Source organism: Elephas maximus, chromosome 1 (assembly GCF_024166365.1).
Source record: "Elephas maximus indicus isolate mEleMax1 chromosome 1, mEleMax1 primary haplotype, whole genome shotgun sequence".
In the NCBI taxonomy this organism is placed as follows: domain Eukaryota; kingdom Metazoa; phylum Chordata; class Mammalia; order Proboscidea; family Elephantidae; genus Elephas; species Elephas maximus.
Genome location: NC_064819.1, coordinates 109,409,052 through 109,426,724, shown reverse-complemented (window position 1 = coordinate 109,426,724; position 17,673 = coordinate 109,409,052). Strand labels below are relative to the sequence as shown.

Here is a 17,673-nt window from a genome sequence, read left to right as displayed (position 1 = left end):
AAGCTTGGCGGGGCAGATACCAGTTGCCACTGAGGAAATTCCAACTCAGGACAACCCCATGTGCGTCAGAGTAGAACTGTGCTCCACAGGGTTTTCAATGACTGTGGTCCTTTGGATATAGATTGTCAGGCCTTTCTTCTGAGGCACCTCTGGGTGGACTTGAACTGCCAACCTTTTGATTTGTAGCTGAGCACTTCACTGTTTGCACCACCCAGGGACTTTTGGCAGGGGCAGGTAGGGGAGCTAATTTAGCTGACTTGTGAAACAGCATTTTGTGGAATTGAAATTCAGTAAATGAAATTCAGAAATGTACCTGCCTTCTTACCCCCAGCTCAACTGAGTATCCCAATAAACCAAACATTTAGGTTAACTTAATAAGTAAGGGATACTGAAAGCAGTTGCTTCCCGTTTACTCTGTGTCTTCCTACCTTTTCCTCCCACCAAAACCAAGCCAGTTGCTATAGAACCTCTGCCCTCTGTGCTCTCTGTGAAGAAGAGCATTTTGGAAACCACCAGGCCCTTGCTAACCAGGGTGGCTCCTGTCACCCACAAATCATCCAAAATACAGGGTCCACCCTGCGCTTAGTTACTTGGGAGTTAACAGTAGTTTGGGAGAGGATGGGTGTATGCTCCTACCCTTTTTATTGTCCTTTTTACTACTGGATCTAACCCAAATTGGCCGATTCCAAACACATCCAGGCAGACCACATTATTTGCTCAGCCCTAAATCAGACGCTGAGCGCAGCCTTAGTAAGATGTCAGTAGAAACAAATGGCTGTGTCACCCGCTTGAAGATCCTAGAGACGCCACAGAATCTTTCAGCCATGTTTATCTTATTTTGATATTGCATCCATTTTTTCAAATGATTATTTTGAGCACTCGTGGAAATTAAGTGATGCTCCAAGGGAGAGCTAATCATATAGTAGAAGGGTCAGAACAGAACTAAAAGCTCATAATGGCCTTACTTGTTCTAACTACTCAGCTGTACTGTTTTGAACATCATTAAGGCCCCCCCGCCCCCCCACCCCCACCCCCCCCACCCCCCGCCAAGTCCCTTCACTTTTGTTCTGCTCCCAAGGGCCCTTAATCCGGAAGAATAATTTCTTTTCCTACATCTGTTTTCCCCATTAAGGCCAGAGAAGCTAGACACATAGCTTTGGACAGAATCAGAACCATCCATAAAGAGACTGAGCTGGAATCCTGGATTCTCACCACGTGACCGTGGACAGATGACTCTCTCTCACCACTGGTTTTTTTCTCTGTTCAATTAGGAAATGAACTAGAAGAATTTGCAAAGGTACTTCCCAGTTCCAAAGTTCTGTTGTTCCTCGATTCTAAATGTTAGCAAAGGGCTTGTTCAGCTTGGCTTAACAGGCTTAGTTTTCAAGTTCTTTTTTTCGTTGTGGCATTAAACGTGGTGTGGCAGTCAGATGGGCTGTGCTCCTTAATGGTGGCATCCCAGCATCTAGGAACTGATCTAAAGATGGCCCACAAGTGAGAAATATGAGAGAGACAGTAACCCGTGTGCTGTGTGGGTGACAGGCATGGTCGGGAAACCTTAATTTCTCTCTCTTCTGCATTAAATTTATTGAATGGCAGTATTAGGATTTCCATTAAGAAATATCATTTACTGCATAGTCATAACAAATTCTGGAAAGATTCCATGTACTGACAAAAACTTTTTTGCGGGGTGGAAGCCCTGGTGGTATAGTGGTTAAGAGCTACAGCAGCTAACCAAAAAGTCGGCAGTTCAATCCTACCAGGCACTCCTTGGAAACCCTGTGGGGTGGTTCTACTTCATCCTCTAGGTTTGTTATGAGTTGTAATCGACTCAATGACAACAGGTTTGATTTTTTTTTTTATTAATGGTATATTCATTGACTACCACAGTGCTCAGCCTTCACTATGTATCTCAGTCACCTGGGATGCTTCGAAGACATTCTAAAGCTTAAACTTCACTCAGAGCAATTGACTCCAACGGAGTGGGGCCTGGGGTGTCAGTGTCTTTTAAAGCTCTCCAGGGGATTTGGATGCAGTCTTCTATACTGTATACTATTCTTACAGTTAGTTTGGAAAATAAGCACCAGTTCAGAAATGCCTCCAAAGTGAAGATGATGTGGATTGAGACCACCGCTCTGCACTCTGAAGTGTTGTACCACCTGGTTTAAATTTGAAATGAAATTTTCATTTACCCTTTAAGTGATGTTTAGCAAGAATTGAGTTTGTTAGAACTGGGAGTATGTGTGTGTCTGTAAATATACGGGTGGAATAAATTATGCCAGATTTCAGGAGTTTGTTTTGTTTTGTTTAATGTATGACAATGTGGTATAATGAAAAGAATACAGGACTTGGGTTTTGAATCCTTCATCTACCCCTCACTAGTCATGTCTCTTTAAAAAGGAGAATAGTAAGGTCTTTTTTACCAGCTGTGGTAAGGCTCAAATTAGACCTGGACATGAAAGTACTTCATAAACCATAAACCCGTGTTTCTCAGCATGTTTTGATCTTTACCCCTCCCTGCTTTGAGAAGTATACAGATCTCACGTCCCTTTAAAAACGTTATTTGAAATTAATTATTGTGATTAAAAGCAAAACGAGCAAACCAAAAGGCTGCTTTCTTTTCTCCTTCCTCTAACCTCTGAGAATCACCCCAGTGCATATCGCTTGTGGCGGTTACATCAGCGGTAACCTGGAACCTTGTGAGGGCAGGGACTGTCTACCTGGTCTTGGTATCCTTTGTACCACCAAGCACACCGTGGTTCATGCAGGATAAGAGCTCAAAGATTTCCTAAAATGAAATTAAGCAAATTGATAGAAATTCAGACAATAGATCCAAAAACCTTTTTTGTTAGGCCTTTGAAAAATGAAGTATTTGTAAGTGAATTTGGGACCTGCTACAGTGAAATTCTTATTTTATTTGAAGTATGAAAAAGTGGAAAATATCAGGAAAGGTAGTAGTGAGAATAAAATATACATCTGAACTGGAGGAAAGAGATGGTTTTACCTCTTGACAACTCTTTATTAGGCTAATGGTACAAACAACACATAAACACACAATTGTGTTTAACTTAGAACTATAGGACATGTTTTATAGCATGTTTATCTTTTTATGCTTTATATAAATATTTATCTTTTGCTTTTTAATGTTAATTTGTATTCCTCAAAATATACCAATTGATAATAACCCATGGAAAATAAAAGTAAGCCAATTTGAGCCTGTAATGTGTTCTCTAGCTGGTCCATATATAGGTAAGCAAAAACCAACTTATAATTTAAAACTGCATGTTTATTAGTTAATTTCCGCACCAATGCCCAGTGCGTTAGGGAGAATCTGCTTATCTAGATAGACTGACATTCTGGCGAAAGATCGTATTTTGGAATTGCATGAATAAATGAATGTCAAAAATTGGGAGCTTGCTTGATCCCCAATTTAAAAAGAATCCAGGAATTATAATTAATCCTTTAAAAAGATAAATATCATCTCTGCTGCTAAAAATGCCTGGTCTTTTCATGTGAGGAACAAGTAGTAGTCAAGGACAGAGCTTTTATTAAATCAAAATTAAAGCTCAAGTGGTATATAGCCATGTGGGCGTCTATTTGTTGGGGAGGTCTGATTGTGTTATTGATTAATTCATAATTTTTAACAGTGGGTGGAGGTCCTGGCTGTTTCTGGCCAAGATCTGGGTTTTACTAACTAGGAGTGTCTGTTAAGATATGGAACAAGGAATCATTCATAGGATCTGACAGAAGAAAGTAAGAGGGATACAAAGTGTTTCATGGGAATGTGGCCTCCGGAAGGTCCTCACACCAAGCAGTGTTTAAATTTAGTTTCTGTATTCCCAACATAAATAGAAGTTCACAGTTGGCACAAAGATGAGTTATCTTCATCCATCTTCATTCATATCAAGTTGCTTACTCTGGAAAGTAGGCCATATTTGGGATGTTCCCATAATTGCCTTACAGAGACAACATATATCCTTTGTACATCAAAAGGAAGAAAAGAATGACTCAGGGTGGAGGACTGTAGGAGGTTGGCTTGCTGTAATTGCTCTTCACTGATTGCATATGCATGTTCATTCCTTTATTATTTTAGAATTAGAACAGGAGGAGCTCATTCAAAAAATTGGGGGCTACTCTAAACTTTGGTTTTTGCATGTGACTGGCTACTTCAGGATACCCAGTGAAAAGTGTACTTCAGGATATACGTTATTAAATAAGCCTGTAATCTTTTAGTTGTTTGCAAGGAATGGTGATAAATCATCTATGAAGGAGAACTGATCTTTGAAAAGTGACCTTTTGGATGGTAGAGAGAACCATTTCATGTTGCCTAGCTTGGAAAGGTTAAGCTTGGTTATTTCTCAGGTGAGCTCAGCCAGCCCCTGAGCCAAAACCTCTTTCCCAGGCAGAGCACACTTCAACCATTTACCTTTATGAGGAATCCAGCTTTACTCCCAGGTCCATTTATCTCCATGTAAACCATCCCTGTGCTTTAAATACTGTGTTATGTTAAAGGTTGTCACTGTGGTTGTAAAACTTAAAATATCAGGGTCAAGAAGCTGAAAATATTACTTTGGCATAAGCCTTGCTAAGGCAGCCTTGGTGGTAGGGGCTGCTTCAAGGTCTGAGGCTCCCCTGCCTGTGGTTGTGGGAAGACACTCTATCCATGCCTGCGAGTTATTTGTGGCTCTCTGAGGAGCTCATTTAACACCGTTCACCAGCACACAATCTTCAGAGAGTAGAGATGGAATTTTCTAGTCCTTGTTAGAACGCTTGCTTCAATCCAGAAGTGTTCCATAGCACGAACAGTCCGATGGTGAGGATCAAGTTCACACGGAGAGAATGCTGAGGAATGAGACGTGAGATGTGCTGTGTTTTCCTTTCCTTCATATGCTGATCAGGACTGAACTGCGAAGCAGCACAACCAACCAAGGAACGTTCAGCCAGGACTCCAGAGCCTGACAGCCATAGTAAATCCCCTGAAAACCAGAATGTTTGGAGAGAAGGTTTTCAAGTTAATTGACCTTTATGATTAACTGAAGGCTATCCAGAAAACTATTTTTGTTTCACCTCATGTTGTTGGAAGTCATTCTGTAAAGCTTAGGTCCACTTTGTCTCTTTAGTGTAATTATAAATGTAATTTAATGTTTTGCTAGGATTAAGACTCTTCAGTGCCTACATGGCATTATCTTTATCACAAAAGCTTATTCTATATTTCCTATAATATGGATGTCGAAGGTAAAGTTATTGGGCTGAAAGTGTACAAACCCAGAACAACCCAGTATTATTAGTTTAAGGGAAAAAAAAAAAAGATATGAGATTTTCCTATTATTTTTTCCATTTTTCTGAAAACAGATTGTAGAAAAATTCCATCTAATTGAGGGTTATGAATTCTCTGAATGTGACTATTATTACTTTAAATCATGAAAACATGGTCATGAAAGGGGAATTTTGTTCATAAGTCCTAGGTTTTAGTCAGCTTCACTCTGGGTCTCAATTTGAGGCTCAGGACAAGCAAGTCACAGAGGCTCTGTGTGGTCCAGCTCTTCCAACTCTGAGGTGCAGAATATATATCTCTTGGGATGAAAAAGCATGCAATTTTGCTTTCTTTACTAGAATATATAAGGAGCCCTGATGGCTCAGTGGCTAAACACTTGGCTGCTAACCAAAAGGTCAGCGGTTCAAACCCACCCAGCAGCTCTGTGAGAGAAAGACCTAGCCGTCTGCTCCTGTAAAGATTATAATAGCCTAGGAAACCCTATGGAGCAATTCTACTCTGTCTTATGGGGTCACTCTGAGTCGGAGTCAGCTCAACGGCACACAACAACAGCTAGAATATATTATTGCATATTAATGTCCATTTTCCATTTTCTTTTGTAGGGATTTTTTATCCCGCTGTATATAACCATAAGGAGCACTGGTGGCACAAAGGTTTACGTGCTTGGCTACTAACCAAAAAGTCAGCAGTTCAAACCTAGCAGCCATTCCAGGAGAGAAAGATGTGGCAGTCTGCTTCTCTAAAGATTGCAGCCTTGAAAACCCTATGGGACAGGTATACTTTGTCCTACAGGGTTACTCTGAGTCGAAATCAACTCGATGGCAGTGGGTTTTAATGGGTACCTATCCATATATACATCCATATGTACATGTATGTATATAAAATTGCATAGTATCTAAGTTTTCTGTAATGTCTATAGTGTACAGAACTCCTCTGAGAACTCCCAATTTTAGGGGGAGGAAGGGCCTCTATTAGTGTCTATCCCCATAGCTTTTCATTCAGACTATAAATCAGGCCCGGAAAGGCTATAATGAGTCAGTAATTTATAGACTATTACGATACTTAGTTAGAAGTGAATTTTTGAGCATGTCGAATAGAGAACACATGTTTATAAAAGACAAACAGATTCAACACAACATCTCTTGGGCCTAACCAAGCCCAATCAATTAACAAAATGGTTATGTCTTATTTTGCATATCTCCCGCTCCCCAGAAATAGAATCACTAGCCACTTGTTAACCACACTGACTTTTTAATAGACAGAGTGGCCTGCTCTAGCTTTGCCACCAGAAATGTTCAGATTAAGCACCCTATTAGGTTGTAGCGGCAGAGTCTACCAAACAGGAAGAAAGCTCTGCTGGCTTTTTTGCCTCCTTTCCTTGTTTGACTTGCTGTGATAATTCATTGCAGATTTCTTTTTCTTTGACAGAGTGCCTACCGCAGAAACGGGATGGCTTTTCTGGCCTGCTAATGTGACTGTGACTGCAACAACAGGAAAGGCAATGTTATGTTAAGGTGATTCCTTCTCCCTTCCTTGAACAAAATAAAATACAAGTTTACCTTCTCTGTATCCTAGGGAGTGGGCCGGTTTGTTGTGACTTCCAACTGGCTGACTCCAGCTCTTTTCCAACCCCCTCAACACTTGGTCTTGTTTACTAGATGGGCCGTTGAGCTAATTAATGGCAGGATGTTTGGGATGGTGTGTAGGTGGACAAGAACGCAGATCACACAGTTTTGAAATTTTAATTTGGAAGGGATTTACTGCCGTCAGCTCACTTATCTTGAAAGCAGTGTCTTTTTTTCCCTTACTTGGTGTTTAGTCTATGTTTTATTTGATATATTTCGTAATCCAGGTTTGGGACAAAGGAAACAAAATTAAAAGGACAGTTAGTTTTCCTCTTCCACTGTCCCAGCAACTGGATTTTCCAGCAGCTGTTGACTGTATCTACGTGTATCTTAGAGACAATTGTCTGTTGTGTAAACTCACAGTAATCAAAGAACTAATTGGCCCAATGAACTGTCTGTTCCCATTCTCTTTCTCCTTCACCCAGTTTATAGTATATGTATACTTTTTCAGGAAACCCTGATGGTGTAGTGGTTAAGTGCTACAGCTGTTAACCAAAGTGTCGGCAGTTCAAATCCACCAGGCGCTCCTTGGAAACTCTATGGGGCAGTTCTACTCTGTCCTATAGGATCCCTTTGAGTCGGAATTGACTCGACGGCACTGGTTTGTTTTGTTTTTGTTTTTTGTGTGTGTGTGTGTGTGTGTAATTTTTCATGCCTTCTTCTCAACTTCCTGCATCTCCGCCTATCCTGTGAGTTTTTGCTGGTATAGAGCCTCTTCTGCCCTCTTCATTTCCCTCCTTTCCCAGTTCCTGCATCTCCAGGCCCTCCGCTCCCACGTCATGCCCATTAGAAGCAAAAAATCAGAATCAATAGAAGAGAAGCAAAGTGATTTGCTGTGTACCCCACCTAAGACTGGAAATGTAGACTGGGTGATTTCTTGCCGGTAGCAACAGAGCCACCCTTCTGGCATCTATACTTTCTCTAGTAAATGCGGAATTGTAATTTGGGAACAACCGAAAATATAGCCAATGTAATTGTACAGTTCCTGATTAAACTTGAATTGCAAAAAAGGAAGTTATTTCTTTAATTCTGTAGGAGTTTTGTGTAATTTTACTTTTATCATGGTTTTACACACACTGAAACAGCCTTTGTAAAGAATTAATAAGAACAGAAATGTGAAACATGAAAGATTTTCTTCTTGTGACCAAATCATTGGAAGGCTCAATTAATATGATTGCGCCATGTTATTCACATTTGTTAGCTATCATTTACCTGTTCTCTGTTAGTCCTTCTGGAAAAAGTCTGCATGTCAGGAACAAAAACATGCAGGTATATAATATCAAAAAATTGCCAAAGGGTTTTGATGTTCCATCTGTGCTTGTTGAAATGTATGATTAAACTTTGCTTTTTATCATCATTCTTATTTTTCTTGGCGTCCTTAATCATGGAAAATTATAAGCTTGCAGTAAACATCCCAACCTTTAAAATGGCAGCATTTATTGTATTTGGTTTCGATCTGCCAGGCTTATAGATGGTATAAAATTTTCAAGGGCTAATTCTTCACATCCAAATCCCTCCTCTCCCACATTATACATTCAACAGTTTACACAAGGCGGAAAATTCAGGGTGGAGGGCTTTTCCTTCATTTTATTCTACCTGATCTCCGTACAGTCACAAAGAAGGAAGACTCAACGTACATTTCTCTCGGAAATATGACAGGCCTGTGTTTGGGTTGGTCTGGCATATGTTTGTCTATCTTGAACAGTCTGACAGGTAATTATTTATAAAATCTGGTTTTGCCCAGTAAGTTGAAGGTAAAGTTATTGGGTTGAAAGTGTACAGGCCCCATAATAACCCTTCACTTTTCATCATATGCCAGTGAGCTGAATTTAGAATGAAACAAGGTCATTTATGTCTATCCTGAACCAGCCGAGATATCCCATAATGGCTCAATATTAGTATTTTTAATTCTTTTTTTTTCCTTCTCTACAGTTAGATTCTTTCTCTGACTCTCTCCATAACACTAAATTTGAAGTGAAATGAAATTTACTTAAGCAGCGAGTATAGAAAAAGATTTATAGAATGAACATTTTGAAAAATGTGACTTCGGTGAATTTGCTCTCTCAAGATTAAAATGTTATGTGGAATCATATAATGTTAGAGCAGAAGATGCTTTTAAAGATTACTTAGAACATCCACTCATTTTGCAGATTTAAAAAAAAAAAAAACGGCCTAAACAGGGCAGGTGACTTTCCCAAGATCACCCAGTAATGAGAGACAGACCAGAATCCAGGGGCTTAAATCTCAGTTTAGTGGTTAGAAAGAGTGGCTGCTAACCAGAAGGTCAGCAGTTCTAATCCACCAGCCACTCCTCGGAAACCCTTATGTGGGACAGTTCTGCCCTGTCCTATGGAGTCATCGGAATCTATTTGACGGCAACAGGTTTGGTTTTTTTGGGTTTTTATACTGGATTTGCAATAAGAATATTACCAGTGTATGCCGGGGTTTTATGGCATATTTTTCCTAGACAGTAACCTAAATTTATAAAAATGACATTAATTATGGACATATCCTAAAGCATGTGTTATGTATTAAAATCTTGTTCAAAGGGCCTGTGATAGTAATTAAATGATCTGTACTCTCTTACACATCAAGGTCAACTCTAAATCAAACGTGACTACACGAAACTGGCTCCAGAGATAGAATTTAAAATACAAGTAAATAAATAGCCTATCTTACGGAAATACTGCCCCCTGGATGAGAGGGTGAAGGAAATAGAAATATTTCTCCTTTCACCTAAACTTAGAAATGTGACTCTCTGAATATGCTAATTTGGGTCTATGTTATTTGCCTTCACACAACTGCCATAGTTGAGATTCAAAAATAATGTTCCAATTTTAGAACCAAGGGTTTTTATTTGAAACCATCAGAAGCACAAATATTTTTGTAAGTGGTGTCTATAATTCCTGTATCTGGGAGGAGTTCCTCATTTACTACATTTATTATTGCTTGTTTTTTTCCACGGAATAATAAACAATGCACCTTTAATGCTTTTACCACGGAGAGGACAAATAAACACAACTGGTGATTCTTGGTCTGAAAAAAAAAAAGTTTGCTTGTCTAGAAATTACAAACTTTTTTATATAGTCCCCAAATCAGACATTTCTTTCTAGTTCACATAACCCCTTGGGTAAAACCAAATCACTACAGAGAACGTATTCTCTCATCCGCCCTCCTGGAATTTAGATAGAACCTTCCCAGGTTGCATTTAAAATTCACCATCAACCATGTATACATCTCGTAAAATATTTTACAGTTTCCTGTACACTCTGGCTGAACATTTCATAGTGCATAAACACTTCATGCAGATAATACAAGGACATCCAGTTGACTGTGTCCCAGCAGTGGCCCCCACATAAAGCTAATTCTCCAGCCATTTTTCTTAGGTTTGTCTTCTTATTTGAAATCCAAGACAAAACTTTTTGTCCTCTTGTTACACAGTGATGGCAGAGCAGGGGACAAACAGTTTTAGTGGAGTCATGTTCATTAAAGCAAAGACTTTCTAGAGGGCATCGAGCCAAGCTTAAACAACAAAATCATGCCTGCAGGAATTGGATGTAAATGTGATGGTTAAATAAGGGCCAGATGCCTTTAAAAACTCAAATATTAAAAAGTCATATCTCTTAAAGTAAATCTGCAGTGTCATGAGTGAGATAGTGATACCATGGCACTTAAAAACACATAAAGAGACTTGAATTTGTTTTGCAGAACAAAATATCAAATATTCAAGCTGTCAAAAGTCATGGAAATTTCAGCAATTGAAGCATATTTTAAAACAATTCTTTTGAAGTCAAGAGAAGCTCATATACAAGATTGCATTGTTGGAAACCACTGTAATTCTGTACAGGGCATTATAATCCTGATGCCTTTTCTGCTCTTCACCACCTAATATTCACCGTTCATATTTTATCAAAGGAATATAACAATAGAAAAAGACATAAGAAAAAGCAAGAATCAAGATGATCAAAATGTCGTTTCAGTTAGACCAGGTAACACTTTATTTGCTATCAAAAATGATGATAAATTGTATCAGCGTTGTAATAACAAGTTTGACATGATAATTGTAGCACAGCGTGTGCTAAGCACTTTGTGTGGATTATCTTATTTAATACTCAACCCATTATACACTGTTATTGTCCACATGGTCCATTCACAGGAGAGAGGAAACCGAGGAACAAAATGTGAAGTACCTTATGCAGAGTTATCCAAGATGGAGCCCTTGTTCGTACCCAGTACTTTGACCACAGAGCTCATACCCTTACCCCTGACATACAGCATGGATTGTACTAGAGTAAAAGATTCCTAATAACATACCGAAGGAAATTGCTTCCTGACCCTGGACCTAGAAGCACTTCTCAATACCAAAAAACTTGATTACAAGAAATTGCATTTTAACTTAACAATTCTTCTCTAGCGCCAAGTATTATGTGTATAATAGAATGTCATATAATGTATAATAGAACATAATTATATAGAATAATGCCAAGTACTCTATAATGTCTTAAACCTAAAGATGAAATGCATGTGATTAACGCACATACTAAGCATCCATATACAAGTTATGAGAAAAACTGGCTCAAAGATCCATGTGCACAAAGCCTTCTCCAGAAGGCTCCAATTACGCAGGCTACTATTTTATGCTTCCCTACAAGGTATTCCTCCCATCTTATAAAACAATCCCCATCTTGTTTACATATGTTCGCAGCAGCAGATACAGAAATAGATATGGCAATGCCCTGAAACTTCATACAAATGTTCCTTTTAAGTGTTTGCTCATTAATTACATTATAGTCATAATTTCTACTAGTCCAGGATGCTTGTGTGTGGAGGGAAGGGGACAGTGGACAGAGATAAGGAAGAAAGTGGCTGAGCACGATTTGAATTAGAAATAGTGGTTTCCTCTTGTCGGTAGTTGGCTCCTTTAATTCAACCCTTGGCTTATTCTGCCTCGGGACAAGTCACTTTCTGATTTATGCCCTTTAAGTTCCCAAATAGCAGTGCACCAGCCTGCAGCACAGCGAACCCGCAGCTTTCTTTTCTGGATGGCATTGATGTTCTTCTTCCAACCACTTCACTTGGAAGAAGTGAGTTCACCTGCAAGTGCACTGGCCACTTCCTGTAACCCCTCCCTGACCTATACGTATCAGTCGATTAAGAAAGTCTAAAAAGTCTACTACAGCTGGTGGGTTGCTTGCCACACTTCCATAGACTTGGGCCTGTAAGGAGACAGGAGACAGTTTACGACTTACACAGACATCAGCAAAATCGGCATGGTGTCAGCTTTCTGCATTTCTAGTCCCACAGGAAGATACCAAGCTGGAGAAGCCTGATGACAAAAGACATGAGGGAGTGGTGGGTCATGTGGTCATGGAGGAACCAACTCTAAACTATAGCCAAGCAGTTCTATAGCTTGTCTGTATCCAAAAGGGGGTCAAGGTAGAAAGTTCCATGCCTCACCAGAACCAGGGATGAGTTTTGGTGGCAGCTCCCCACAAGATAGAGAGGTGGGTAAGGTATGCCCTGGGGAAGCTCCTCACAAGACTGCTTGTCTTGCCAGGTTCCTGGGAGGATCACAGACTGTGGTGGAGCCTTGCCTCCGTGGCTTATGTGGAGATGTGCAAGGTCACTAGGTTGCCATGGTGGAGCCGTTCCCCTGCAATATGTCTATAGTGTGTAGTATCGCTATGTTTTTAAAAATCAGTCTCTCTCTCCTGTCCTAGGTTTTCATGGTGACCTTCTTCCCTAACTTCTTTCCCATAAAGCTTCCTACCTGGGTCAGGCAATAGCACCCTCCTTTTCCTCAGAACTCTTTAAGCTCTGGTTGTTCACTGTGCCTCCTATTTAGTGTCTGTCCAAGGAGCCGTGGTGGCTCAGGGGTCAAGTGCTCAGCTGTAAACTGGAAGGTCGACAGTTCAAACCCACCAGCTGCTCCATGGGAGAAAGATGTGACAGTCTGCTCCCATAAAGATTACAGCCTTGGAAACCCTATGGAGCAGTTCTGCTCTGTCCTATAGGGTCGCTATGAGTCAGAATCAACTCTACAGCAATGTGTTCGTCTATCCAAAGCCCCTGGGTGGTATAAACAGTTAACACACTCAGCTGCTAACTGAAAGGTTGGTGGTTTGAGTCCACTCAGATGAAAGACCTGGCAATCCACTTTCAAAAAATCAGTCATTAAAAATTCTACAGAGCACAGCTCTACTCTGACACACATGAGGTCTCCATGAGTTGGAACCTTCTCAACCACAGCTGGTGGAGGTGGTGATTCGTCTCTCCATGTGTCTTGTAGTCTGTACCAGATTAAGAATTTCTCAAGGGTAAATCCTGAATTTAATTTATGCCTCTGTATAATCCCCACATGCTCATATTAGGTATTCAATAACCATTTGTTAGTGGGCTAATGGAAAAGAAGTTCAGCACAAGTGCGGGGATCTTTTTTTTTTTTTTTTTTTTTTCCAATCTCTTATTGGTGCTTGTTTCACTTATTTGGCTGCCAATCTCATGAACTACAGATAATCACAACTAAAGACAAGTACAGTGTCTCAGAGAAACCAATTCAAAGCACCCCAGGCAACCCTGTCAGGTTTCTTAGGGCCTCTGTGAGCAGGTCTCTGTGACTTAAGTGGTGTGTAAAACAGTTAATGACCTTGTAAGCAGATAACTTCAATCATATTTGCACTATTAAAGACCTAAGAACTTAAGTCTGTACAAACTTGAAAAAGAATTACAGCCTGTACTCTCTTTTTATTTTTGTATATAGTACCATCTTTGAAAATCTGTTAGCTCTCCCACTAGTTTACTATAAAGACAGTGAGCCATGTTAGGACGAGATTTGCCAAAAGGTAATGAGAGTAATATGTCCACTGGATTTAAAGCAAATATGGAGCTCTATTTACACTGAAGATAATGAGATTTTTTGTGAAATGGGCGCCATGTTGTTGTTAGGTGCCATTGAGTTGCTTCCAACTTACAGCGACCCTATGTGCAACAGAAGGAAACACTGCTGGGTCCTGCGCCATCCTCAGAATCATTGTTATGCGTAAGCCCATTGTTGCAGCCACTGTGTCAATCCATCTTATTGAGGGTCTTCCTCTTTTCCCTGACTCTCTGCTTTACCAAGCACGATGTCCTTCTCCAGGGACTGGTCCCTCCTGATAACATGTCCAAAGTACGTGAGACATAGTCTCACGATCTTTGCTTCTGGTTGTACTTCTTCCAAGACAGGTTCGTTTGTTCTTTTGGCAGTCCATGGTATATTCAATATTCTTTTCCACAACTACAATTCAAAGGCATCAATTCTTGGTCTTCCTTATTCATAATCCAGCTTTCACATGCATAGGAAGTGATTGAAAACACCATGGCTTCGGGCAGGAGCACCTTAGTCTTCAAGGTGACATCTTTGCTTCTCAACACTTTAAAGAAGTCTTTTGCAGCAGATTTGCCCAGTGCAATGCGTCTTTTGATTTCTTGACTGCTGCTTCCGTGTGTGTTGATTTTGGATCCAAGTAAAATGAAACCCTTGACAACTTTTATCTTTTCTCCATTTATCATGATGTGGCTTATTGGTCCACTTGTGAAGATTTTTGTTTACTTTATGCTGAGGTGTAATCCATACTGAAGGCTGTGGCCTTTGAACTTCTTCAGTAAGTGCTTCAAGTCCTCTTCACTTTCAGCAAGCAAGGTTGTGTCATCTGCATAACATAGGTTGTTAATGAGTCTTCCTGCAATCCTGATGCCCCGTTCTTCTTCGTATAGTCCAGCTTCTTGGATTATTTCTTCAGCATACAGATTGAATAGGTATAGTGAAAGGCTACAACCCTTACACACCGCTTTCTGGTCTTTAAACCACACAGAATCTCCTTGTTCTGTTCTAACAACTGCCTCTTGATCTGTGTACAGATTTTTCATGAACACAGTTAAGTGTTCTGGAATTCCCATTCTAAACTGGAAGCAATAATTTATCACAACTGTAGCTTGTAATTAAAAATTTTAATGGTGTTCATTCATCCATTCATTCAAAAAAAGAAACATTTTTTAGCGCCTATGAAAACCAAGCCATCAGCATGAATTCTGCAATTCCCAAACAGTGAGGCAAGGACCTCTGGGGAACTGTGGAATTCTAGAAAGGGGCTCATGTGGCTTCCTAGCTTTGTCAGTAGAAAAAATAAGTAATATGTTTTGCCTAAATAGGTGCCACGAGCTCTGGTGGCAAAGTGGTTAAGCGTTTGGCTGATAGCCAAAAGGTTGGCAGTTCTAAACCCACCAGAAGCTTCATGGGAAAAAGATGTGGCAGTCTGCTCCATAAAGATTACAGCCTTGGAGACTGTGGGGCAGTTCTACTCTGTCCTCTAGGGTCGGCAAAGGGTTTTGGTTTTTTGGTATGTGCCACTGTGGTTTCTAAAATATAAATTCATTTAAAAGTGATACTGAAATCCTGGTAGCTTTTGACGTTATGTGTTTTTTTCATTCAAGAGATATTAAAAGTACAAGTTCTAGAATATAGGAATCATTACATTCATTTATGTTAAAATGTGATTCCCAAACTAAAAAAAAAAAAAATGGTAGCCATCACATCCTATAGTTTACCTTAACTGCCACTGGCTCTTCAGTTCCTCAGTGGTGAGCCATTTGTGCCTTCTGAAGGTTTCAGGCAACTTTAACTTAGATTTAAGGGCATATTTTCTTTTGACATAAACTATCACCTGAACTTTTTTTATATGTCGTATTTTGGGAAAAAAATTTATGATCCTTTTAACATTAGGAAGTTTTGCTTTTCCTGGCATTTTATTGCTTCGAGTATCTGAAAACATTACAATTCCAGACAATAAATATTATGTGATTATTGTTTTCATATGGATAGGCTATTTCCTCCTGTTTTTTCTAACCCCCTTTCCCAGCTAATGATACCCCAAAATTTATTAATACTAAAACTGTGCCATTCAGCTTTCCCAGAATCATGTGTAATGAAAATTGAGAGAAGGACAGGTTTAAGAGAGGAGAGGGGAGAGGTAGTAGCAGTTAAACATAAATGGAAGTATGTGGTTTTCTTTCAGTTGGATCTCGTTTTTCTTGTTCAGTTGAAATGAAGATTATATTTATTCTGTAAATCACTTTTATAAACTGTCATAACAGTTATTACATTAAATGGTATCTTTTTGTATTATTATTATTATAGAAGTTAAATGGATCCCAACAAAAGTGGATGCATGTCAGCTGAGTATATCGTGATTATTCAACAATTAAAAGCATTCACTTTTGTGTGTGTGTGTGAATGTGGTATGTTTCCTTTTTTTTTTTTTTTTAATTATGCATTAGGTGAACACCTACGGAGCAAATTAGATTCCCATTCAATAGTTTGTACATAAAGTGTTTCGTGGCCTTGGTTTCGTTCCCTGCAATGCATCAGCACTCTCCCCATTTCTGTCCTGTGTTCCCCATTTCCTTTCATCCTGATTTTCTGCCCCTTCCTGCCTTCTCATCTTTGCTTTCGGGCAAATATTGCCCTTTTGATCTCGTATAATTGATTGTCCTAAGGAGCACGTTCCTCTCGGGTGTTAGTGTTTATTTTCTGGGTTTGTCTATTATTTGGCTGGAAGGTGGTATCTGGGATAAAAGCATCCACTTTTAAAAGCCATCCTCATGGCTCCCTAGCCTTCTTCATAACTTTCTCAGTGAGGCCTTCTCTGACCACCCTTCTAAAAACTGAAACCCCAGCTCCTGCCCTGGCACACCATATCTGTCCTCCCTGCTTTTTTTCATTCTACCGCCACCTTCTAACATAGTATTGCATATACTTTGTTTATTGCCCTGTCCTTCTAGAATATAGACTGTTAGATCATAGATTATGATCTATTTTGCTCACAGCACTTAGAACAGAGTAAAACCTCAGTCAGTATTCACTACATGAATGAATTATTAATCTGCCCTTAATTCTGCAAATTCTTGCAACAGTATGCCCTTGCCATTTTACATGCTGGTTCTTCACCAGCCTTTCACGGCTCATTCTCACTTCTGTCCTAGCTTTTAGTCTTACTCTCTGCCTCAACTGTGAACTTTCCCTTGATGTTCCAGAGTCCTCAGAGCTTCTTCAACTTGGTTTTCAACACAACCTTTCTTTTAATGTTTTCAAACTTTAATATTTCTGAGGCAGAGCTGAGATGATGGAATAGACCCTTCCGGCGAGCTCTCTTTACAACAAAGACCCGAAAAAACAAGTGAAACGAGTATATTTATGACAAACTAGGCTCCCTGAGCACCAAAGGCAAACTTAGAAAATGAACTGAGGGGCAGGGGGAGGAAGAGACGGTTCAAAAACGGAGAGGAGTAACCGGACCTGAATCGCAGGGAGTTCTCAGGCACCATTCCTGGGCAGTGGGGGGCTGGTACTAGCATTCGGTTGCAGTTTCCTCAGGGGAAGCACCCAGCCACACAGCCTACTCACACCTCCGGAAGCAGAGAAGAACGGCACTCTCAGCAAAAGCTAAGTACTTGCATATGTTTTACCACCCCACCTCCCCACCCTCAAGCCAGTTTCAGAGGCTGTTGATTCCCCTGGGCTCAAGGTAGGCCCAGTTGACCACCTAGAGCCATCCTGCTGGCCTTGGAGTAGGAATAAATTTGCAATTATTTGCCACCTCCACTACCTGGGGCAGCTCAGGACAGAAGTGGCTCCTGTCCAGGCATAAGTGGTCCGTGGACTTTGAGTACCTTTCCCCTTTGGATGCACATGTGTGGGCCTATTTCAGGAGAATAGGCCCTTGTTGGCAGACTCCA

The 17,673-nt window shown here is 40.1% G+C and overlaps 1 protein-coding gene across 5 annotated transcripts in view; it reads left to right on the top strand.

The window, feature by feature from the left end:
- SUPT3H (SPT3 homolog, SAGA and STAGA complex component) overlaps positions 1–8,240 on the top strand; it is a 538,271-nt gene extending 530,031 nt beyond the window's left edge. For all 5 annotated transcript variants that reach the window (XM_049893481.1, XM_049893456.1, XM_049893465.1 and 2 more), the window contains one exon: positions 6,704–8,240. In XM_049893481.1, the coding sequence (XP_049749438.1) occupies positions 6,704–6,745 (42 nt within the window). In that variant the 3' untranslated portion in view covers positions 6,746–8,240. The remainder of the gene's footprint in view (positions 1–6,703) is intronic.
- The last annotated feature ends 9,433 nt before the right edge of the window (positions 8,241–17,673 follow it).